Source organism: Aethalodelphis obliquidens, unplaced genomic scaffold, assembly GCF_003676395.1.
Source record: "Aethalodelphis obliquidens isolate GAN/ISIS:26980383/991018 unplaced genomic scaffold, ASM367639v1 scaffold35, whole genome shotgun sequence".
Lineage (NCBI taxonomy): Eukaryota > Metazoa > Chordata > Mammalia > Artiodactyla > Delphinidae > Aethalodelphis > Aethalodelphis obliquidens.
Window position 1 is genome coordinate 9,682,940 of NW_020837979.1, and position 26,161 is coordinate 9,709,100.

Sequence of the window (26,161 nt, forward strand, 5' to 3'; positions counted from 1 at the left end):
ACAGGATTCTGGTGCTGTTTCTTTGGTCAAGGAGACGAGTCCACGTTGATTCATCGGATTTTCACAGGGCTCCTGACAGCCAAAGGAGACACACACGGAAGACTGCTGGCTGGTGAGAGGGCAGGATGAAGCCAACCAGCAAGGATACTGGGGAAACTGGGCACTAATGCAGATTATAACTGGGCTTCCCACCCTTGGCCCTGCCCGCAGTTTTGTAGGTCCCTTGGCATAACAAAAAGAGCCCCATCCTTTCTCCTTCAAGCAGAGAAATCTGGCTAAACAAAGATGAAGGGTTTATTCATTTATTTTTATTTTTTTTAACGTCTTTATTGGAGTATAATTGCTTTACAATGGTGTGTTAGTTTCTGCTTTATAACAAAGTGAATCAGTTACACATATACATAAGATGAAGGGTGTTTTTGTTTTTGTTTTGTTTTTTCTTTTGCGGCACGTAGGATCCTAGTTCCCCAACCAGGGATTGAACTCGTGCCCCCTGCAGTTGAAGCGTGGAGTCTTAACCACTGGACCACCAGGGAAATCCCAAAATATGAAGTTCTTAAGCAAGGGAGAGTGGGGACAGAGGCGGGATGGGCGTTTGGAGGAGTGGAGGAGGAGGGCTGTTGGTAGCATCATCCGCCTTATTTCCCCACTCACTGCAGGTGGCAGGTCAGGGAGAGGAGACTGAGAAGGGTCAGCCCCATCTCAGGCTCCACCTCCAGGGTGCACAGGCCTGATTCCAGCCTCTCATCCTGGACCCACAGCACAGCCCTCGCACCCCAGCCCATGGCCCGGCAGTAGGGCCCAAGGCCTCTGGCTTCACCATGCCCACGGTCTGCCCCTGGGAGAGCCTGCCTGAGGCCGGCGGGCCCTGAAGCCCACGCTGGACACCACCAGGAGAGCAGAGCGCATTTCTGCATCAGGCAAAGTGGAGCGGCAATTTCAAGACGGTGCTCAGGTCTCTCTCGGGGCTCTGGGAGGAGACAGGAGCGGACACCAAGACGAGGTGGGGGAGGCCAGGGACCGCAGAAGGCAGAGCAGAGCGCCCGACCACTTTTACACCAGCAGGAAGAGCTCTACTTGGAAATTATTTCACAAACATTTTTCGGGTGCCTACTGTATGCTATAACCAACAAGGGCTCAGTTCCTGACGTCAGGGGATGAGGACCTGGGACCCTTCTTTGAGAACCCAGCATGCAGAAGAACGTTCATTGCTTTGGGGGAACGGGCCCGCCCATCTGACCGCCGCACACCCAAGTCAGATTTGATCTCTAGATTGTAAAGCGTATCTGCAAACTGATATTTGGGGCCAAAGAAACACTATTAAGAGCTGTGCTTGACAGACACGCTTGGGAGTGCTTCGGACTCTCGAAAGCTTATCAACAAGGGGGGTAGCGGGAGGCTGAAGACGTAGGAAGAATGAGGCCAAACAGGATTCTAGCTTTTCTTCTACAAAGACCGCTACTGTGCTTCTTCTATTAATCTTGAAAAATAAAAACTGTCCAAGGAAAGATTGGCCAAAAGAAGGGAATTTATAGGCTCTATGAACATCCAGGAAAAAAAAAAGCCAAGAGGATGAATACTACCCACGAACACATAATTAATGGTTATTGAAAGATTTAACTGTTAACACTATAATACACATTTCAGTACTAGAGATAAGAACACGGGATATTTAAACTGGGAGCATGATCTAGAATGAGAAAAGCAACCATTCACAGAGGTGGGCCAAGGTTCCCTGCTTCCTGATAATCCGCGAGCAGAGAGCAGGTCACTGTGGGACCAGTCAACTGCATCAGTCTCTGTTCCCGAGCCACGCTCCTCCCTCTGCCCCTCCTGTCCACTGCGTACTCTCCACATCTCCACGTCATCAACTGGCACCTCTTCCAAACCTTCAAAGCTTCTTTTGAATCCCCCGATCCTACCAGCTACATAGCACATCCTCATCTGAACAAATGTGATGACAGTGCCAGCCACCTGTCATTGTATTTACATTTATCTAGACATATGACAATAGTAATAGCTATAGCTGTTTATAATATAGCTATTACTATATAAGAGTAATAATTATAGCTGCTACTTATTGTGTGTTACTGGGTGCCACGTACTAGCTAAGTGTTTTATATATTTTCTTTTCCTTAAACCTCTTTAGTGCTTGATGGGGTTAATACTATTATGATGTCCATTTTAAAGACGTAGACCTTGAGACCCTGAGAAAGATGGTAAATGACTTGTCCAAGAGGTTACTGAGTTAGAGATGGATCGACCTGGGATTCTACCAGTGCAAAATCTCCCTGAAGAAAATGCAAATTAAAACCACCAACAGCTACCACTAATCATTTATTAAAATGGGCAAGGACTTCTCTGGTGGCACAGTGGTTAAGAATCTGCCTGCCAATGCAGGGGACACAGGTTTGATCCCTGGTCCAGGAAGCTCCCACATGCCGTGAAGCAACTAAGTCTGTGTGCCACAACTACGGAGCCTGTGCTCTAGAGCCCGCAAGCCACAACTACTGAAGGCCGTGTGCCACAACTACTGAGCCCAAGTGCTACAACTACTGAAGCCCGCGCCTAGAGCCCGTGCTCCGCAACAAGAGAAGCCACCGCAAGAAGCGCATGCACCGCAACGAAGAGTAGCCCCTGCTTGCCGCAACTAGAGAAAGCCTGCGCGCAGCAACGAAGACCCAATGCAGCCAAAAATAAATAAATATATAAATAAATAAATAAAACGGGCAAAATAGAAAAAAATTGATCATATCAAATGTTGTCAAGAATACGGAGTAATTGGAACTCTCATATGTGGCTGGAGAGGGTGTAAAATGGCCTCTAGTCATATTGGAAACCAGTTTGGCAGTTTCTTATAAAGTTAAACAAACACCAGATGATCCAGTAATCCCACTCCTAAGTACCTACACCCACGAGAAAGGAAGACATGCCCACACACACAAAAACTCTTACGCAAATATATAGAGCAGCTTTATTCATAATTGCCCAAAGCCAGAAACAACCCAAGTATCTATCAACTAGTGAATAAATAAACACATTAGGGTATATCCACCAAATGGAATACCAATTAGAACAAAAAGGAAAAAACCACTAGCATAGGCAACAGCATGGGTGTATCTCAACTGCGTTACGCTAAATGAAAGAGGCCAGACTCAAAAGGCTATGTACTGTGTGAGTCCATTTGTAGGACATTCTGGAAAAGGCAAAACTGTTGGGAAAGAAAACAGAGGAGCAGTAGCCTGAGGCCGGAGCTGGAGAGTTGATTACAAAGGGGCATCAGTTCACTGTTTATAGTGATGGAAATATTCTCTATCTTGACCGTGTGGTAGTTATATGACTGTATATACTTGTCAAAACGCAAAGAACTTAAACTAAAAAGGGCAAATTTTACTGCGTGTAAATTATACCTCAACAAACTTGACATTAAAAAAAGTTCCCCAAAGTTCCCTGAGGGTAGGACTGTGGATGATAAGTCCCGTTGACTCAAAAGTTTCTATACTATTTCTGACCGCATCTATCATTTGTGCTAACTGGTAAACAGAAGAATAAGCTAATCTGAAATGTATTATTATTCCATTTCCCTACTGATCCTTGGCAGAAGAATTAGTGAGGAAAAAAAAAAATTAACAGAAGGTGACCAAGCACGTGGAGAAGCCAGAAACAGAGATGGTCCACAAACGCTGAATGGGCCCAAGTTCACCGGACAGGTAACAGCAGGTACCAACCTTAGCATGTTCCTTGATCTTCTGTTCAAAGATCTCAGTTTTACTAGAAGCTGAGGCTGCCTTCTCACTGTCATCATCTGATGGAAAACACTACCATGTGCTTTAAAAAAATAAAAAATACATCTCAAAACTTTAAGTGCTTAGGCAGTGAATATAATAAAATAGAGTATTTTATATACATTTTTTAATATATAAAAATAAGACAAAGTTTTTTTCAGCACCAGTGGGGCTGAATTGTATGAGAGGCAGGAGTCGTCCATACGCCCTAAATGGACTGATGAATATGATGTGCCCTAAGGACCTTCAGAATACACCCAACCAGCCCACCCCTGGAGCTTCCACTACATCAGATACCGTGACAGCATCACTGCTGCCAGATGACAAAGAAAAAAGGAGTTTAAAAAGCACGTCTGACTCCAAGTAGAACCAGCTGCATCCCAGATCCCAGCTCCTTCCTGTTCCAAGAAGGTGGGATTGGCATTGCTGGGGCGGCAGCAGTGCTGTGTGTCCTAAATCACTAAGCAAGGAGGGGGATGTCTGAGGAGCTAGAGGGGAGTTTCAAACCCATCAGGCTCTGAGCTCCAAGAGGCAAGGGCCATATCTGCCTTACTCTCCATTTTCCCTTTATCTAGCACAGTGCCTGGTCAATGAACACATTAAAAGATGCTCAGTATTTTTGGAGGGCAACCTGGTATGTATACCACAATTTCAAATGTCTACACCCTTTGACCTAGCAATAGGCAATCACTGAATTGGCCTATTCTATTAATTCTGTGGCCCAGTGTTCAACGAAAAGGAACCAGTACAGGGTCCTCATGCATCCTAATTTCCTACGTTAGAGTCTCAAATATGCTACCAAGAAAATAAGCACTTAGATAAAAATGATTAAGATTTTAACATCAAACGACATATTTTAAAAAATGTGAATTCACGTGAAAAGTGTTACGCTTATTATACTATAGGTATCTTCTCCGATGTATCTTCTGCTTGTTTAATCTTTAAGGAAAGGAAAGAAAGCAACACAGAAGAGTGGTACCTCTTCTGGATACTGAAGGGTCCACTTCAACACCTTTTTCATAAGGGGTACCTCCATTCAAGAAGAGTTCATAAGTTCTACAAAAGAAAAATATACCATGATGGATACGTGTTATGGACATTGAGAAACAGTAGAGTCAGTAGTGGAACGTTTTTTAGCACAGACGCATTCACAGACATTTTATTTATGCCTCATTGGTAAATGAGAATGAAGGTTGTTGATACCTCCATGGGGTTATCATCTCAGTAAATAAAGTCTCTTTCTTAACTATGAACCACAGAAAATACATTTTTCTACATAAAAATGAGAAAGATTAATTAATGTCATTAAGGTCTTTTGACTTTAATGACTCCTGTTATTTAAATGCATTTTTCAAATGTTTCAAATCATCACTGGAAATAAAGCTATTATGAATTCATACTATTTTTAAAATATAAAAGTAACAGGTAGATTGTTGTAAAAAGTTCAAATGGCATACAAATGATAAAAAATAAAAAATCCCTCCCCCCTTCTTTCCCCCCTAGTTTGGTAGCCCCTTGTCCTATCTGTTTCAATACAAATGGAAACAAACACATACATTTAAACAGTAAATCTTAAACTGACACACGTTTAAAGTTGCTTACTCTGTAAGTGTGGAAGCAGAAGGTAAGAGGCCTCCTTAATCCTGTGGCACCACCTCCCCAGTTCTGCTCCCCAGAGACAACCTCCGGGAACAGTTTACACACACGCACATGAACACAGCTCTTTGCGAACAGAAGTGGAGTCAGCACACACACAATTCTGCAACTTGCCGTTTTCATATAATAATATACATTGGAGATGTTTCTGTATCAATACATAGGCCTCCACCTCATTTAAAAAATAGCTATGACTTCACTTTAAGAAGGATTGGATAAACACACTTTTCCCTCCCACTAAGCACACTGAAAAACCCTGAACAGTATTAAAGACAAAAAACAAAAGCAGAAAAACAAAAACAACCCACAAGAAGCCTGGGCCTCTCCATCTACAGGCAGTGGCTGGGGAGGTTGGGTGTGATAGAGTGCCCCTCCCCCTCCCACTGGGGTAACATCAGAGGAGGGCTTTTACCTCCGTCCAGTGGTAAGGAGGTCACGCCCACCCCTGCAGTATCAGTAAAGATGGAAGAGGGGTGCATTATCTGAATTAAACCTTTGGGCTTGGGAACTATTATGATCCCATTTTAAAGATGGGGGAAGTTGAGGCTTGCAGACAACCTGCTTACAGTTACATGGACAGAGCCCAGGCTACAGCCCTGAATTTTACCATTCCAAATCTGGGATCTCAATCATCATCCTAGTGACTGCCCATCTGTATCTCTTCTGTGGGTTTCTTATCTTCCAGGCTTAGATTTGTGTGTGTGTGTCCATTTTCAAATTTGGATTGGCTTCTTCTTAATTTTTGAAGGCTCTTTTTGTATTAGGGATGATAATCTCGTGACTGTTATGTATATATTGCAAATGCATTACAAATATTTGTTTTTGGTCTTAAATTTTAAATTTGTTTACAGTGGCTGCTGCTACAATTTCCATGTACCACCTACGGAAGAAAGGCAGAGTCACGGAGGACCTGGGGACCCCAGACTCAGCTTTCTCACTCTTTGGCGAGAATGAGGCTCTATTTCAGCACTGTGAAATGTACTAATACCACAGGAAATCACTGGAAGAATATTCTCAGCGGACAACCGGTGCAAATATCTTATAAAATACCGTGGCTACCTGTGTCATTTCTTCCCCGCTAAGATGAGATCATGTGTGCTGTTTTCATATACTACCTAAAAGAACATTAAAATCAACAGTAAAAGCCCTCTCCACACAAGTTACTGAAATGTAAGTAATACACTCTGGAAACCTGAGGTATCTAGATTCTAAAAAAAATGAATTTCCACAAAATTACCCGTTTGGAAGGAATATATAAGCCAACTTACTTTGCTGGAATAGGAATTCCACTGGCATCAAAAAGTTTAAGAAACACCCAGCCACAACTTAATTCTCCTCTCTCACCAGTTGACTAGAAAATAAAACAAAGTGTATGAAAATTAATGTCTGAATCAGTCAAATCTATAAGCACATACCAAGTTCTTCTAAAAGGAATAAAACTAGTATTTGCCTTTAGAACTAAAAAATTCTTCACAAGAAAACAAAGTGAAACCCAGTGGAGTCCCATTTGACTTGCAGGCCAGATGGTAAAGGCAGGATATAAAATGAAAATCTCTTGTTAAATTGCTCCTGAAAAACCCCTAAAGCTGATGATATGACGACTGTTACTATTGCTTCTTAAGTGACATAAATATGCAGTGGGATGATTCCAGATCACCTCAATATACGTGAGCGTAGGAGGCTCTGTCTTAGTAAGAAATGGAATGAGCCAATTAAAGCATTCAAGGGTCCTTCTGCTCAGAACTTAACCCAATGTCAACTGTCAGAGGCGTCTGGGGTTCACCTGGGGGACCTGCTCCTGTCCTACCCACCCGCAGCAGACGGATGAATTTGCCTTAAAGAAATGAAAGGATGGTATTACACCATTATGGTATTACACCATTAACATAATAAAACATATAATGGTATTACATATGATGGTATTACACCATTAACATAATACAAATCTCTGGGTTATCACGAGGCTCAGCACACATTCTACACCTATCTATGGAAATACATAATTATTACCACAGAGCCACACCCACTGATTCAATAGTCTACATGATGTAAATTAATCCAAGTTTCTGGTGTTCCCTTTATAAAAATTACCCCTCTGCCAGGTCCCTTCATTAGAACGCTCATTTACGAGGTTAGGGGCACTCTGACCCTCCAGGACAGAGCTAAAGCACAGTGCTGCAAGGCCGCTAGCATCTTTTATCACTTTCTGCAAGGTCTTATGTTTTTCCAATCTTCATTCTTTAAAAGCACTGGAGTTCGCTCAAGCTATAAATGTAAACAAGTACACTTATTTTAAACACTAATGGAAAAGTAGCATCATAAAAAAATTAGAATCACTGTCACTCTCATTCCTCAAGAGATTAAAATTCTGTTACACATAAAAACCTCGATTATTTTACTAAAGACAGACATAAGGGAAAACTTCCCCTTTGACACGTTAGAAAGCTGTGTCTTTCAACTGACATACATTGCGAATATAAGAAATTCCAAGTTCAAATAATATTCCAAGATCTGGAGAAGAAGAATTGGACCTGATGAAACAGTCACCATCAAGCAAGCAGGGCAAGATGCCAGTAACCTGAAATGATAGCAAAAACGAAAATTACTAATAAACATGAAAAATGGTTGGAGGATAAACAATGAGGTCCTACTGATAGCACAGGGAACTATATTCAATATCCTGTCATAAACCATGATGGTAAAGACTATGAAAAAGAATGTATATATCTGTGTAACTGAATCACTTTGCTGTACAGCAGACATTAACATAACACTGTAAATCAACTACACTTCAATAAAATAAATTTTTTTCAAAATGGAGGGAAGGTTCAGCTCTATTCATCTATAAATAGTTTATGCCGCTGCATCATAATAAAGGTCTTTTAAAGGAAACAAAAAGCAGATGGACTGGACTCATCTATACCAATGATTTGAAATTTTAAAATGTAATTTTTGTGTTGAAGAAAACTACCTTTACGTTCACTTACTCTATGCTTAGAGCAGAGGCTAATGTGAAACAAGCACTGTACCAAGGTCTTCAGAGGTATCACAAAAATAGTTTGATAAGATTTTTTTGGTGGGGGGCTGTGCCACGCGGCACGCGGGATCCTAGTTCCCCGACCAGGGATCGAACCTGTGCCCCTTGCAGTGGAGGTGCGGAGTCCTAACCACTGGACTACCAGGAAATTCCCTGATAAGATATTTATATTTATATTAACCGCTGTCCTTTGGAAACAGAACTAAAATTGCAGACTGCACACACACTTGCTCAACTTTCCTCAGGCATGCCTTGGAAATTTTCCTTTCCTTCCCTTCTGCCCTTTCCATTCCCCCTCCCTGGACAACTACATTCCTCTTCCTTGCCTATAAAATCCTACCCATCCTTCAAAGTTTAGTTTCTCTTCTATAAAACCTGCCCTGAGCCTAAGAACTAGAATTAATTTCACCCTCCTCTGTGCTTCCACAGCACTTGGATCCCCAAGTGCTGCCTGTGTGACATTACATTCTGCCTACGTGACAGTTATCAAAAGCACCCACTCCTTAGAGCGACTCCAAGGATTAGATGAGAAAATGCACATCACGGCCTACCTCAGCGCCTGGCACGCAGTCAGAGCTCCATAAATAGAGGATACTGGTGTTTATGTGTCTTCTCTACTAACGTGTAAGCTCCCACAGTACCTAGGAAGAATGCCTCACACCTAAGGACGCTTAATTTCATTCAACAAAGCAACATACACATATTATTTATCCCTCCAAACAGTTCATCTTCATATCCAGGAAAACCTTGGAAAATTCTACCCTAACCACTTCACATGCACAGAGACGCACTATCAGAACTGTGAAGTACTGTGTCAAAATGGAAGCAGTAGGGGGACTTCCCTGGCGGTCCAGTGGTTAGGGCTCCGTGCTTCCACTGTAGAGGGCGCGGGTCTGATCCCTGGTTGGGGAACTAAGATCCCGCACTCCGCGCGGGGCGGCCAAAACATAAAAAAAATAAAATAAAAGGAAATTAACACAAAAAACAGTAGAACAATTATATTGTTACAATTTAAAGAAATGTAAGCAGTAGGATGCTTAGAAGATCAAACTGGACTTGTAGGAGTCGCGTGGTAGACAAGTGTGGACACACACAGCCCACAGGCAAGGTGGCCGGGCCTCCCCCACATGCTGTGTCCTCTCAGTGAACCTCTATCTTGCTGTAAGATCTTCTGATGCAATAGGAGAAGGTTAATGAAGGGTTCTCAGGGGCAGTGACATGAGGGAGTTAGTTGTGGGAGGGAAGTAATGAAACTCTGGAGGTAGGAAAAAAGTAAATAGAACTATAGAAAATTAATGTTATTAAAAGAACATAAAGATATCTTCGTCTCCACTGGCATCTATGTGGCACTGACTCGGTGGTTTCAAGCCACTTAACCTCATTCCAGCCTTTGTTTGTCCCAGTCTTGACAGTCCCTGGGTGTACTGACCAGTTCCCTAGGCGTCACCCTTGATTTTTATCTGAAGAAAGCACAACTCTCACGAGCACAGTTGGAGACTGCATTTTTGAAAAACATTTCGTAAGTTTTCTCTTTCTGTTTTCATTTTTCATCAGAGGGAATTTTCTAGAATTAAACCTTGCGATCCATTGAATGAGATGATTCATAGGCATTATAACTTTGGTGAGTCAGAAACATGAGTAATTGTTATCAAAGTCCTCAAAGAACATTAATCTAAAGATTCAAATCTGGCCCCATATATTCTGTGTTAAATACAAATACATTATTTCAGGAACACACTTTGACAATCCTGCCTTAGAAATTAATCATATAATACTTATCAGGTAAAAGAAGTTCACGTTTCATTCCATTCTTCTTACTTCCATTCACAAGTAAGCAGGTTACTTACCTGGGGAGAAAAGGTCCATGTTTTGGGTTTCTTAGGTTGCCACGTGGCCCTGACTGTATGAATGTTGCTCAGAACCTGAAATGAGATTTTCCCATTTGAAATCATATTGTAGAAAGCTCTTTGAAACATGATCACTTCCAGGTCCCAAACAGTTAACAGTGGGGCAGAGGGAGAGGGGGATATTTCATTTCTTACTTTGTGTAACTCTGTAATTCTTTTTTCTTTTTACATCAAGTATTATACATACATAACATTTAAAATGATTAACAAAAAAACAAGTGTTACAGCGCTTATAACACAACGGAAGAACTGATAAATGAATTCAGACTCAGATCTTTGCACTAGTGATAAACTGTGTTACGTGAAATACTTAATATATGAGATAGATTAACCAGAAAATTCAGAGAAATTTTAGGTATGAACGACCTTTTAAGAAATATGACCCACAAGAGCATTTTATGTGCAATCCATTACCCTGCCATCAAGAGAGACACTGCTACCCTCTCAGATACACGGTTACAGTTTTCTTCAAGATCCCTAGGCCTATAAAGTATCCTTTTCCTGGAATTTAATCTCTTATAAAATGCTATTGCAAGAAGTTAGTCCTATAATATATACAAATCAATAGAATACAAAAGGAGCAAAAACTGTAAAAAAAAAAAAAAGAGTTCAAATTCTATAAAGTTATGGCCAAAACTGACATTTTCCAGAAGAACAGATAATATACAATTTTTATTTTAGATAAAAATATTTTAGTATAGCATTTCTAAAACTAAGCTTTAAAAATAATTAGAAATCATCCTGAACGTGTCCTATGAGGTCAAATTCAATTCACTGCCCTCTGTGTTGCTATTGGCAAGCAACTAGGAGGATCTCATGGGCAGCTAAGTTGTTTTCCACAGAGAAAGTCTCCATTTCCTTCCACAACTAATATAAATGAATTTATTTAAACCCTTTCTAAAATGATATATATTCTCAGACTGGGCTCTTGGAGTACAAACTCCTTTTGATTACTATCTGGTGTCTAATCTAAGACTGCATTTTATTTATTCCAAGGTCCTTCTTGGTTTTTCAAGAAGTGTTCCCCACTTCTAATATCTAAGAAGTCCCTTGAAATCATTGAAATTGAGATCTCATACTATCTCTGCTTTTATCTTCTCAACTTGGAGAATGCTGATTTTGATTGAGGAAAAACTTCCTCTGCTTGATAATTTTACATCCTTCTTGAGTTACTGACTCTGAGAGCTAAAAAGGACTTAGTCCAAACATCTCATTATACATTTGAGAAAACTGCCTCGAGAGAGGATGAATGATTGGCTCAGAGCATAAGGATGAAATAATCAAGGGTTCAAAATTTTAGAGATTTTTCCACTTAGCAAACTGCATCAAGAATGCATAAGGGGGGCTTCCCTGGTGGTGCAGTGGTTGAGAGTCCGCCTGCCGATGCAGGGGACGCGGGTTCGTGCCCCGGTCCGGGAAGATCCCACATGTCGTGGAGCGGCTGGGCCCGTGAGCCATGGCCGCTGGGCCTGTGTGTCTGGAGCCTGTGCTCCGCAATGGGAGAGGCCACAACAGTGAGAGGCCCATGTACAGAAAAAAAAAAAAGAATGCATAAGGGGGACCTCCCTGGTGGTCCAGTGGTTAAGACTCCGCGCTCCCAATTCAGGGGGCCCGGGTTCGGTCCCTTGTCAGAGAACCAGACCCCGCATGCCACAACTAAATATTCCGCATGCTGCAACTAAAAGACCCCGCGTGCCGCAACGAAGATCCTGTGTGCCGCAACTAAGACCCGGAGCAGCCAAATAAATAAATATTTAAAAAGCAAACAAACAAAAGAATGCATAAGGACTTCTGCTCAAGATGAATTTATGCTTCAACAGAGCTGCTCTGCTCCAAACATAAAGCAGTGCCACTTAAAAAGACAGAGGAGGACCCAAAAGTGAGATGAATATTTCAGTGGCCCATAAACAGAAGAGAAAAACAAAGAATAGGGCGAGACTAAAACTGGGGGTCTCCTGGGCTCTGAGTCTAGAGTGGGACGTGGTGACAAGGAGCCGGATTTGTATGTTACAGAGGCTAATGGTACTCAACACATGATAGAGGAACAGAGACTGCCTTATTGCTTGAAGCCAGTAGGGTGGAAGAAAGATGGTGGGCAACCTTCCTCCTCATAGGAAGTAAAGAGCCTAAGCAGGAAGGACAAAGATGGAGCCATGACACCAGGATCAGAACCAAGTAAACAAGTGAACCTTTAAGTGAATCGCTGATGTCCCTGACATCAGCTTAGATCAAGAACGCTAAACTTCACTGTAAGATCTGGTTCTGGACTGGAGTTTGGAGGTAGCAACCACAACACCATTAGATTGGTGGGGCTTGGCTGGGGGGGAAGGGTAAAATATCTTCTGCATAAAATGTGCTTCTAAGGACACATGAAGAAATCAAATACTTACAATACAAGAAACAACCCAGAGCATAGATATTAACAAAATATGTCACTATACATAATTACATATTTACTGTTTTTTAAAAAACAGATTTGTTTGCATTAAAAAAAAAAAACCAAAAAACTTCTAAGCAATGATGACAAGATGGGCCAGTAGGTAGGTAAAGCATGTGAGTATCTTTGGTGTGTTAGGAGAAAGAAATATGGAGTTTAGATTTGTGAGAATAATCTACAGCTAAGTAAGTAGGCTAAACATTTACATATTGCAAACTGAGAGGCTTCAATAGAACTAAGTGACAAGGCCATGGGTAGCTGTTACGTTTTTTTCTGCATGTTTCTATGTATTTGAAATAGTTACTAATTTAACAAATATTGCTAATTCCAGTAAAAGTCAGATTGTGGTATAAAATACATGTAAAAGGAAAAGAATAAACAAATTGGAAGATTGTAATGTTTTAAGATAAGAGTCTAAATGTGAGATTTACACTTGCTTTCTATTTCTTTTATTATTGGCAAAACTAATACAATTACTTGATGTATTATTTCTTACTGAGTTCTTAAGGGTTTTCAATCAATTTTTAAGGATGAAACATACAATGGTGGTTAATTATGAAATGTGTCAAATATATATCAAATATATATTAAATATATATAAATATACAAGTTAAAAGAAACTTATAGTGAACACCTATAAGCTTATCACCTAAATTCTGCCATCAATATTTTACTATACTTGCCTTATCACATATATCTTCTGTCCATCCATCAATTCACCTAATTTTTTGATACACTGCAAACTTGCAGACATAAGTAAACTTTCCTCTAAATACATTAGCATGCATATCATTAGCTAGAGTTCATCATTTGTTCACAGTTCTTTTTTTGATCGAAAATTTAACACAATGAAATTCAGTAACCTTAGTTTTTATCTTCTTGTAATGTCCACAATGGAGACAGGAAAGTGGGCTGACTAGGGGTCATAGGTCCTGAGGAATGACACAGTGAGTGCTGTCTCTGGAGGCCTAGAGAGGAGCCTGAACTTCCATTAGGGCCCAAAAGTAAGGAGGCACACCTACCCCCAGGGGTGTGGGCAGAGGCCAAGTGGGGAATCTGGACTTCCATTCTCACCTGGCAGTAATGGTGTCAGAGGCCTGCTAAAATAGAAGTTAAACTTATTAAGATCCAGAGACTCCCAACACTCAAAATGTCCAGGATACAATAAAAAAAAGAAAAAAATCATTCATTATACCAAGTACCAGGAAAATCTCAACTTGAATGAGATTGGTATCAAAAGACACCAATACTGAGATGACACAGATATTGGAATCATTTGACAAGCATTTTAAAGCAGCCATCTAAAAATGTTTCAATAAACAACTATGGAGATGCTTAAAAGAAATTTAAAACATAGAAAGAAATACAAAGTCTCAAGAAAGAAATAAGGAAATCTCAACAAAAAAATGAAAGATAAAGGAGACCCTAATGGAAATTCTAGAACTGGAAAATACAATAACCAAGATTAAAAACAGACACACACACATACCTACACAAGTCACTGAAGAGACTCAACCACAGAACAGAAAAGAGAAAAGAATCAGTGAACTTGAAGATAGGAAAACGGAAACTATGCAGTCTGAACAACTGAGATAGAATAGATGGGAAAAAATGATCAGGAGCCTCAGGAACCTGGGGGATTATAACAAAAGATCCAACTAACATTCATGTCATCGGAGTCCCAGAGGAGAGGGGAGTTTGGCGCTGGAAAAGTATTTGAGAAAATAATGGCTGAAAAATCCCCCAATTTGGCAAAAGATATAAACCTATGGTTTAAAAAGCTGAGAAAACCCTAAACAGGTTAAACCCAAGAAATCCATGACAAAGTACATAAACTTCTAAAAACTAAACACGATATCTTGAAAGCAGTGAGAGAGAAACACCACCTAGATTCACCTATAAGGAAAAACCAATTCTCATCAGACAGAGGCCAGAGGAAATGGAACAATATTTTTTGAGTGCTTAAAGAAAAGAATTGCCAACCTAGAATTGTATAGCTAGTGAAAATATCCTTCAGGAATAAAGGGGAAACAGGCATTCTCAGATAAAGAAAAACTACGAGAATTTGTAGCCTGCAGACCTACCCTAAAAAGAATGGTTAAAGGAAGTTCTCTAAATAGAAAAAACATGATAAATCTCTGAATATCAGGAAGGAAGAACAATGGAAAGAGTAAGAACAAGGGTAAATATGAGAGGTTTCTCTGAAGTTTTCTAAATTATGCTTGATGGTTGAAGGAAAATTCTAACACTGTGTGATGTGGTTCTCAATGTATGTAGAGGAGATATTTAAGACAACTAGAAAGCAGGGAGGGTAAAGAGGTTTAAAGGGAGGTAAGGGAGGTACATGTCACATCAACTGGAATGTTGACACTAGCCAGCCGTGGGAAGTTATGTAGGTATAAAGTCATACCAAAACCTGTACAAAGAGATCCACTCAACAACACGGCAGACAATTCAGAATGGAGTTCTAAAAAATGTTCAGGAAGACAGAAAAAAATAAAACAGGGGAATGAAAAAGAGGGAACAAAGAGAAGAAATAAAACAGCAGACTCAAGAGTGAAAGATGCCCCTCCAGGACCCGCCTGCTTTGGGATGCTTTTCAGAGCCCCGAGGGAGTTGCTTTTCATATATTACCCAGAATTTACAGGTCTCATCACTGGGCAAGTTATTTGGAGAGGAGCTTACTCAGTCATTATTGGAAGTAGTGTCTCATTAACTAGTTCTAGTAATAATGCTTTTTATTTGTAACATGGCTTAGGCTTATTAAAGAAGTATTCTTGGGCTTCCCTGGTGGTGCAGTGGTTGAGAGTCCGCCTGCCGATGCAGGGGACACAGGTTTGTGCCCCGGTCCGGGAGGATCCCACATGCGGCGGAGTGGCTGGGCCGATGAGCCATGGCCGCTGAGCCTGCGCAAAGGCAAAAGCCAAAAAAAAAAAAACACCAGGAAACAAAAAAAAAAAAAAAAAAAAAAAAAAGTATTCTTAAGTAAATAGCGTGAGTATGTAACTATTAAATATGTTCTCTAACTCCTCAATTTGGAAAATTTGGCAAAAATTTGTTTCATAAACTAACTTCTATTATTTTTATATAAAATAATTTCTACTATTTTGATATATTATTCAAAATAAAATTCTAATCTTTGTTTTATGTTGTCACGTATGAGAATAGCGAGAGGTACAGCAAAAAGTGTGGAACCAGATCTGGGAAAAAGAAGGCAATTCATCTTTTCTTGGTCACTGGCGACACCTACTGGCTCGTTTTTGGCAGTGATCTTGCGCAGAGCATGTAGAAGGAAGGAAAGATCCTTATTTACCCGCAGTGCAGATGAAAGAAAGGCACTTTCCTCATGCTGCGAGTTAGGAGTACCCTCAGCAGAAAGAAAGATATCTATCAGCGTTCTCTACCTCACTGCACGTCACCACCATCCACCCAGATGTGGAAGTCAAAGACCTAGTGTCATGCTTGGCGTCCCACTCTCCCTCACCTGCCACATCCAACCCACCACCAACCAAAGTGTGTTGGGTTTTGCCTCCTAAATATCCCTCTGGCTACAGCTCTCATCTCCACTTCCCTAATCTAAGTTACCATCGTCATCTCTCATCCGGTCAACTTATGATGTTCCATGTATTGGTCTAAGTGCTTTACTTACATTAACTCATTTAGTCCTCACATCGACCCTAAGGGATGCACATGAGACAAGACAGCAAGGTCGAGTCATTTGGTCAGCGTCCCACACCCAGTCGGCGGAGCCAGGGTTAATTCCAGGCAAAATGGCTCCAGATTTCGTTTTCTTGAGGTGACACTTGCTGCCCTTTGACCATCACACTGTGACATAGCCCCCAAGTGGTCTACTCAGATCCCTCTGACCCCCGCCCCCCTTCAATCCACCTCCAGAGAGGAGCCAGAAATCATCCCCAAACGTACGTCTAAGTCATGTCCTACCTCTAATGACTTTCCCTGCTTTTAGGGTAAAGACGAAACTCCCTACATCATGGCTTACAACGTCTTACGCTGTACCTCCTGCTTCATCCCGTCCTACACTTCCTCTTGCTGCCCCCACTCAGCCCCCTGGCTCCCCTTCCCAAGTCCTTTCCTGCCAGGGCCCTGGCCTGTGCTGCTCCTTCAGCCAGGTACACACTCCCCTTGTCCCCTTTTCTCTTCATCTCCTTACGGCCTGTTCACCCCTCAGATCTCAAGGCAAGCATCACCCCCTCAGGAGGTAGACTATGAAATTGAGATTTTTTTTAACATCCTTATTGGAGTATAATTGCTTTACAATGGTGTGTTAGTTTCTGCTTTATAACAAAGTGAATCAGTTATACATATACATATGTTTCCATATCTCTTCCCTCTTGGATCTCCCTCCCTCCCACCCTCCCTATCCCACCCCTCTAGTTGGTCACAAAGCACCAAGCTTATCTCCCTGTGCTATGCGGCTGCTTCCCACTAGCTATCTATTTTACGTTTGGTAGTGTATATATGTCCATGCCACTCTCTCACTTTGTCACAGCTTACCCGTCCCCCTCCCCATAACAGAATTCTTTTCTGGTGCTACACATTTCCCTCTAAACAATGCTTTCGCTAACATCCCACAAATATTATGCTGCATTTTCATTTTTTTGCTCAGTTCAAAATATTTCCTAATTTCCCTTGAAATTTTCTTTTAACCCATTGATTCTTGAGAAATCTGTCGTTTAATTTCTAAGTATTTAAGGATTTTTCCAGTTATCTTTCTGTTTCTGATTTCTAATTCAATCACATGTGATCAAAGACCATACATTGTATGATTTCAATTCTTCTAAATCTGCTCAGGACCATCTATTTTGCTGAATGTTCCATACGCACTAAAAAGAATGCGTACTTTCCTCTTTGGGGCTGAACTGTTGTACAAATGTTAATTACATCCAGTTTGTTCATGGTGTTATTCTGTTCTCTTATATTCTTATTAATTTTCTGTCTACTTGTTCTACAGTACTGTAGAGAGAAGTATTAAAGTCTCCAATTATGATTGTGGCTTTGCCCATTTCTCCTTTCAGTTTGGTCCATTTTTGCTGCATGTATTTTGAAGCTCTGATGGTAGGTGTACACACATTTAGGATTGTTACATCTTCTTGGTTTATCGTCCATTTTATCATGTAATGTACCACTTTATTCCCGGTAATTTTCCTTCTTCTGAAGTATACTTTGTCTGATATTAATATGTTTTGAATGGTGTAGCTTTTTCCATCCTTCTACTTCTAACCTGCCTATATTATTATGTTTAAGGTGGTTTCTTAAGCATAGCCTATGGTTGGCTCTCTCTCATTCTGGTTTTAATTTGCATTTCCTGGATGACTTATTATATGTTGTGTATCTTTTTATAGACCCATTGGTTTGCCATATTTTCTTTCTTTTTTTTTTTAAACATTTGTACTATACTTTTTAAAAAATTAATTAATTTTTGGCTGCACTGGGTCTTTGCTGCTGCGCGCGGGCTTTCTCTAGTTATGGCGAGCAGGAGCTACTCTCCGTTGCACTGTGCGGGCTTCTCACTGCAGTGGCTTCTCTTGTTGCAGAGCACGGGCTCTAGGCACGTGGGCTTCAGTAGTTGTGGCATGCAGGCTCAGTAGCTGTGGCTTGCGGGCTCTAGAGCGCAGGCTCAGTAGTTGTGGCACACGGGCTTAGTTGCTCCGACGCATGTGGGATCTTCCCGGACCAGGGCTTGAACCCATGTCCCCTGCATTGGCAGGCGGATTCTTAACCACTGTGCCACCAGGGAAGCCCCCATATTTTCTTTAAGTGCCTGTTCAAGTCTTCTGTCAATTAAAAAAACCTGAGTTATCTTTTTTATTTCTTGGATATCCTTGAATCGTTCCTGACCGTAGGGGAAAAGTATGCAATATTTCACATTAAGTGTGATGATGCTAGTAGCTTTGTTTTAGCTTTCTCTTGTTGCCCTTTACCAATTTGAAGTTCCCTTCTGTTCTTAGTTTGGTGAGAACTTTTTTAAAATCATAAGTGGGTGTTAAAATTTGTCAACTCCTTTTTCAGCATCTATTGAGATGATCAGGTGATTTTTGTTCTTCGGTTCTGTTAATATGGCAAATTACAATAATCTATTATCAAATGTTAAATACTGGTTACACAGGTGTGTACATTTGAATTCCTGGAATAAACCCCAATTAGTCATGATATACTGTCCTTTTTTATACATGGCTAGATTCAATTTGCTAATATTTTGTTTAGGATTTTAGTTTATATATTCATAAGGAATACTGGTCATGTAATTTTTCTTTTTTGTAATGTCTCGTCATATTTTGGTATCATGTTTTTCCTGGCCTCGTGAAATGAGATGGGAAGCATTTCCTCTTTATCTATTCTTTGGAAGTTTGTGTACTATTGGTATTATTTCTTCCTTAAATGTTTGGAGGAATCCACTAGTGAAACCATCTGGGTCTGGAGTTTTCTTTATTGGAAGATTTTTAATTACTGTTTCAATTTCTTTAACAGGGATCATTCAAATTGTTCTATTTCTTCTTGTGTCAGTTTCATTAAGTTATGGTTTTCAAAGAATTTATCTGTTTATTGATGTTATCAAATTTACTGCCATAAAGTTGTTTACAACATCCCCTGCTTATCCCTTTAATGTGCGCAGGATCTGTGCTGAGGTCTCCATTTTCATGTCAGATGGTGATCATGTAACCAAGCAGGACCCTATGAGGCCTTCCCAGAAAAGAGCCCCACCCTTGTCCTCCGCCTGCCTTTTGTCTGTAGAAAAACTTCAGTCAAATCATAAATTTAATCAGAGAAATGAAAAAATGCAGAAAGAAAGGAAAACAGTCAAGCAAGACAAAATAATAATACTTTAGCCATTAAACAAAGTCAAGGACCTTTAGTTCTTCCTCAAGGGGTATAGATAATATTCTGAGCCATGTCCTGTGAGCTGTTTTGCAGATACTGAAACCCCCTCCAGGTGGGAGAACTTAACTGTGTGCTGCCCACAAGCACGCAGACCCCAGACTGGTTGGAACCAGAAGGTTGATGATGTTGACTCCCAATTACCTCACCACCAGCCAATCAGAAGAATGTCCGTGAGCCGATCACGCTCTGCTCCTTGAGCACTGTAACACTCTTCACTACCTGCTCCAGGGTGGAACACACAGTTCTGAGGGCATTAGCCTACTGTGGCCCCCTTTGCCTGGCAAAGCAATAAAGCTCTTCTTTTCTACTTCACCCAAAACTCTGTTTCCGTGTTTCTATCTGGCACCGGTGAACAGAGGCAGAGTTTTGGCAACAATCATTTGTTTTCTCTCTTAAAATTTCTTGATCAGTCTTACTAGGCACCTCTCAATTTTATTAATCTTTTCAAAGAATAAACTTTGCCTTTTCTGACTTTCTCTTGTTTTCTACTTCATTAATTTCTACTCTTTATTATTTCCTCCATTCTACTTCCTTTGGGATTGACTCACTCTTCCTTTTCTAGGCTCTTGAGTTCGAGCTTAGATCACTGATTTAAAAATCTTTCTTCTTGTCTAGTGTATGCAATTAAAGTCATAAAGTTCTATCCATGCACTGTTTCATCTGTATCTCATAAAAAGAGTTATTCAAATTTTTTGGCACTGGGTAAAAAATATTCTCTTAGGAATCAGAGAGGCACAGAATGGAAAAGGACACAAGGCAACTTTGTCAGGTTATGGTAATGCTCCATATGTTGCCTGGGATGTTGGTTATACAGGTGTGTACACCTGTCAAAAATGCAATACTCTAACCTTCAAACCTGAACCGTATACAATACTAGAAGACAGGCATCAGTACCTTTTTGTAAGTGAAAAATCTAAGGCTCAGAGGCGTTAACTGTGACGTATAAATATCACACACTTAGCAACTGAAAGAGCCAGGAGTTAAGTCTGTGTCATCAGAACACATGTAGTTTGCACTCTACCACACATCATTTTATACAGATACTTATACACACACACACACACACACACACACACACGGAGAGAGAGAGAGACAGACCCTGTGCAGTACGCGGTTAATATGTGGCATTAACATATGGTGGCAACCGGTTTAACTCCTCAGCAAGCTCACCTTATTGCCGTCAGACAGACAGAAGCGCACGTGTCTGCTCAGAACCTGGATGCTCACTCCTGGAAGAGGAATCATCTTACAGCTCCAGAGGGTCAGAATCAAGGAAACACGACTTGGTCTTGACCTAATCTGAGAGAAAAATTAGTTATGAGGAAGGTTTACTTTTATGACTTATAAGACAAATTCATTTTCAAAGCACCTTTTGTAAATGCTTAAGAAAATGCATATAGAATAAAAAAGAACAAAAGAATAAATTTTGCACACAACATACATACACAAGAAAAGTTTCAATAGTCTGTTTAATTTAACCCAAAACTTCAGTTAAAATTTTCATAAATATTTATATTTAAAATATTTGCTTTGGGGACTTCCCTGGTGGTCCAGTGGTAAAGAATCCACCTTACAATGCAGGGGACATGGGTTTGATCCCTGGTCAGGGAACTAAGATCCCACATAACACAGGACAACTAAGCCCGCGTGCCACAATTGCTGAGCTTGCGCGCCTCAACAAGAGAGCTTGCGGGCCACAAACTACAGAGCCCACGCGCTCTGGACCCCGCATGCCACAACTAGAGAAGAGAAAACCCACACGCCACAACTGGAGAGAGGCCCCAGTGCCGCAACGAACCTCCCGTATGCCGCAACTAAGACCTGACACAGCCAAAAATAAATAAATAATAAATAAATCTTTAAAAAATTTTTGCATTTTTTTGTTAAATACACAAAAATTGTGATGAAAAGAACAGTCAGTACAATCAGGGAAAAAGAATGACCTGACCATGGAATCAACTATATTCCAGGTTTGTTCTTACAGCTCCTTCTTACATAAGGCAGGTCTGCATAGAAGGTCACCACAGCATAGTGACCAGTGATACCTGGCGTTAATATTATCCAGCTAGCTCCTCCTTGTTTCAATTCCAAGCATTTATCTACATTATTCCCTGGCTTCTAATATAGATGTTTTGACAGAGAGAACACACTGACCATTGGATGTAGTTATTCAGTTCTACTTCACAAGATAATTCAGAATGTCAATTAAAAACAACTGGCATTCTAGTTTTTTTTAATTTAAGAACATCTTCAATTCTTAACATTCTGCTTTATGGTCCTGAGCCTTTCCATTTAAATAACATATCACTGAAAAAAATCAGACAATGTTTAACAGTTTGTCACCTTTTCCATTAAAAAATGAGAGCTGACAATTGAGCTCTCTGTGTACAAGTTCACAAAATTAAATGCTATTTATTCAGTACTAGTATACTACAAACACCAAATATAACACATTTGTAAACTTGCAATAGGAGATATTTAATGCTAAAAAGATTCCAGGCTTGCTCGGGTTGAGAAGGAAAAGAGTACGAAAATTCTGCACCACCCCTTCCCACAAAACCTGGCCACACTGGGTTCTCTTATTCTTCCCTGAGGCTCTGGGGGAGCAAGGGAGAAAAGGCAGAAGGTAAACAGGAAGGGGAGTGAGGGGCTCAAATGCAGTTTATATATTCTAAGGAGGAGAACTGAATGTCAAGAGCATTTCCTACTTCAAATAAGGGGGATACCAGTAATCCTCCGCTCCAAGCTCCCCACAAAATATAATCAGAAAGTACTGCCAAGTTCCTCATTCCTATTTAATTAAAATAATATTACTACTGCCATTAATAATGATGATACTGGCTAACATTTACTAAGTTATCATCATGTGTCAGGCACTGTTCTAAGCCCTTCACACATTCAGTGCAATTCTCATAATAACCCTATGTTGCAAGTATTACTACTATTTTTCCCTTTTTACAGATGAAAAAATTGAGGCAAAGAATGATGAAGATTGATACCTAGTATTATTTCCTTTGTAACAATGGGAGAAGAGAGCAGTGGAGAAGAGAAACAAGATAACGTCAAGGTAACAGACCCAAGTTCTGTCTCAGCCATGAAACTGTCACTAAGTGTTTCAAAATTACAATGCGGAGACAATTTTTTTTTGTTTTTTTATAATGCATTAATCAATTTACGTTACCTGTATATTTGCAACCATGACAAAATCTGGAAAATTTATAATTTTACTGACAGTAACCATACTTACAGAGCCCGTTTTAGCATCCCACATTAGATCTTTGAAGGCCAGTTGTGAAGTAGTGAGCTCTGGTTGTAAGAAGTAACTTGCTCGAAATTGATTCCCTGCAAAAATAATTGTTCCTTTATTTTCTTACAAAGAACGAATGAAATTCAAAACCCCAAATTCATGATGTTATGGTACAAACTTAGGAAACAGACATCGAAAATGCCAAGCTGTTTACTAGAAACTTGCTTCCTAAGACAGACATACCAACAGAGATAAGAACAACAGCAGGAAATGTAAGGATAGAAGCACATGAGAGCTGATCTTAAAGTGGCTTTAGGAAAGATCTTAAAGACTTTTAGGCCAGTAACATGCCCCGTGATGAAGATGAGCCATTCAAATATTTTTGTAAAATGCAGAAACTCTGTGAACACTTTTTAGATATTTTAGAAAAAGTATATAATCATTAATTTTACTTCTTAACACAAAAGCATTTTAATACTGTTCTTCCATACTTGTGTCATGACGAATACCTATTACAAAATCATTTACTCACCCAAGAACTCATTTTTGAGTTCCTACTCTGCCAGGTGCTATGCTGGGAACTGGAAACATAAACGTGAATCAGAGAAATATGGCCCCTGCCCTCATTAGCTTACACCTCAGTGGGGGAAACTGTTACAAAAAATAAGTAGACAAAATAATTATAAGCTGACTTAGACTTATAAAGGGTGCTCAAGTGAATGGGAGTAGGAGGGCCTACATGGAAGGTGTCTCTGGGAATGTACCCTGAGACCCAAAGCATGAGTAGCGGGGAATTCCCTGGCGGTCCAGTGGTTAGGACTCCACAAGGGCCCGGGTATGACCCCTGGTAGGGGAACTAAGATCCCACAAGCTGCGCAGCACAGCCCAAAATAATAATAATAATAAATCGATAAATAAATAAATAAAAAGAGATTTATAATAAAAAACAAAAATAAAACAAAGCCTGAGAAGGAGCTGGGTGTTCAGGGAGGGCTGAGAAGAGCCTCCCGACAGAGAAGCCTCAAAGCAGCCCTTCCACAGATGACTCAGCAGCTCAGGGTATACAGGGGAGCCTCCCCACAACATTATTCCTCTTTAAAATGAGCTTATGAACAAATGTTGCCAAGTACAGGGCAATCCAAGAATGAGTAAGGAAACAGAAACAGCGAATAGGGAAAACTCTTTGGAAAAGTCTCACTGTGAGGAAAAGCAGAGAAAGGGAGGCTTCATCCAGAATGGGACAGGGTTGCGGGGAGCTGGTCCGTAAAGGTGGGAGGTTTTAGGTTTGCTAGGACTACTGATGAGGGAATCAGCCAGTGGGGCAGGGGAGAGCAGGCTGAAGATACAGGAAAAGGTTGATCAGAGAGTCATGTTTTTGAAATAATGGAAGGGGGCTTGGCCTCTGATAGGATCAGGGCTCCTTCCTCCTTCACAAGCAAGATGAAGGAAAAGATGAGCATCCAAGAGATGTGAGATGTTACAACTTTTTCAGTGACTTGCTTTGGCTGTGCCAGAAAAATTAGATGTAAACCGTGACCGCTTAACTAAAAGTCTGTAGTGGCTGATGGACACCTGTTACCTTCCTCCAGAAGCTGGAAGAGGGTGGAAGGCCTGAACCCGGCAGGAATAGCTCCCATCGTGGTCAGTACGTCAACGGTGTTAATCTGCTGAAGAGAGTAAAACAAAAATTTGCTTGGTTTCATTCATGTTTCCTCACCTCTAGGATACTCTCTCTTTATCACTGTAGCAACTACAACCCCCCAAAGAAAAATACAAATGTACAGACTTTAGCGGAAGAATATAGCAATTTAACCCCCAGTTCCTGAGAAGACGCCATTGCTGAATCCTGGCCTTTCCTGAGGACCTAAGCCCCATGCAGTGCCCAGGGGGCTGAGCTCTGTGCTCCAGACCTGCTGCTTCCTGCATGGCCCCCATCAAAACGGCCTGTCTTGCTCCACAAAGTACTGCCCTGTCACAGATGAGTTGATATCGTAAACTGATATGCACTGAAGAATTAATGGCTTTTTTGTACACTATATGTACATACACACACACACACATGCACACACGTGCATGTCCATGTAAGTGATAAGTAGGGTAAAAAAGGCAGAAAGAATATATTTACTAAATGGTTAGTGATGATTACTTATGGAAGGAGTGGATTTTCACTTTGTTTTGCAGCTTTTTAAATGATAGGATTATTGATAGTTTCTTACTTTTTCTTTTTTTTTTTGGTTGCACCCCGTGGCATGTCTTAGTTCCCCGACCAGGGATCAAACCCATGCCCCCTACATTGGAAGTGTGGAGTCTCAACCACTGGACTACCAGGGAAGTCCGAAGTTTCTTACTTTTTTGAGCTTTTTGGAATTTTTTAATATTAACAAAATTTAACAACTGTCTTTACCCAAATGATAGAAAATTCAAGCAGAATCAATGAGAGACATTTCCAAGCCCTCACAGGCATAGGCTTACTAAACCAGAAATATGTTTTAATGCTCTGTGCATTCCATGCTCTGTATCCTGCTTAAGATCCAATGCTTTCATTTAAAGTTTCCATCCTGTTTTGAATCTGAACTCTTATCAGAGCTATTAGGTAACAAAACGAGACATCATTAATAAGACAGGAGATACCAACCTCTGAGATGGCTTTTCGGACAGCACTCCAATGAGAATCGGTTCTAGGGAGAAACGGTAGCTAGGTGAGTGTACAGAAAGTTTATGCCTATTCACTCAATTAGGGAAGTTCATTAATCAAAGAACAAAGTATATAATTGTAACTTCTGAAAACCTAAAAGAGTCTACCCGAAACTAAGCATAATATCATGTGCTAACAATAATCACCAAGTTCAAGTTGTAATGGTCTTACGCAAACAGTAATATGAAAAGCCCTGCTCCCAAACTATCAGCTGTTTCCATTTCAAGAAATTCTTGAATTACGTATAATAGTAAAAATAAACAAATAAAATGTTTCCTAAACCCACTTTGATGTCCCCTCACACCTTTTTACCTTTGTTTAACTTCTGCTCCTTCTGCCGTTTCATCCCCTACCTCTACATCTTCTTCACTGCCTTCTTCGCTAGACTCCGGGCCTTCTTCTTTATTATAGGGCTGAAAAATGATTGAAATATGAAGTACTTTTTACCTAATGCAAAAATCAACCAATAAGCGTACTTTCAGAAAGGTTCAAGTGTA

At 40.5% G+C, this 26,161-nt stretch overlaps 1 protein-coding gene across 5 annotated transcripts in view; it reads right to left on the minus strand.

The window, feature by feature from the left end:
- Window positions 1–26,161, minus strand: part of NPHP1 (nephrocystin 1) — a 105,216-nt gene that overhangs the window by 50,112 nt on the left and 28,943 nt on the right. For 3 of the 5 annotated variants that reach the window (XM_027129007.1, XM_027129010.1, XM_027129008.1), the window contains exons 9-18: window positions 25,977–26,077; window positions 25,605–25,647; window positions 24,549–24,636; window positions 22,970–23,064; window positions 20,893–21,021; window positions 10,326–10,400; window positions 7,909–8,019; window positions 6,710–6,792; window positions 4,765–4,841; window positions 3,729–3,828 (exon numbers count right to left, since the gene is read on the minus strand). In XM_027129007.1, coding sequence (XP_026984808.1) covers window positions 3,729–3,828; window positions 4,765–4,841; window positions 6,710–6,792; window positions 7,909–8,019; window positions 10,326–10,400; window positions 20,893–21,021; window positions 22,970–23,064; window positions 24,549–24,636; window positions 25,605–25,647; window positions 25,977–26,077 — 902 coding nt within the window. The remainder of the gene's footprint in view (window positions 1–3,728; window positions 3,829–4,764; window positions 4,842–6,709; window positions 6,793–7,908; window positions 8,020–10,325; window positions 10,401–20,892; window positions 21,022–22,969; window positions 23,065–24,548; window positions 24,637–25,604; window positions 25,648–25,976; window positions 26,078–26,161) is intronic. The other 2 variants (XM_027129011.1, XM_027129009.1) reach the window with 1 other exon arrangement.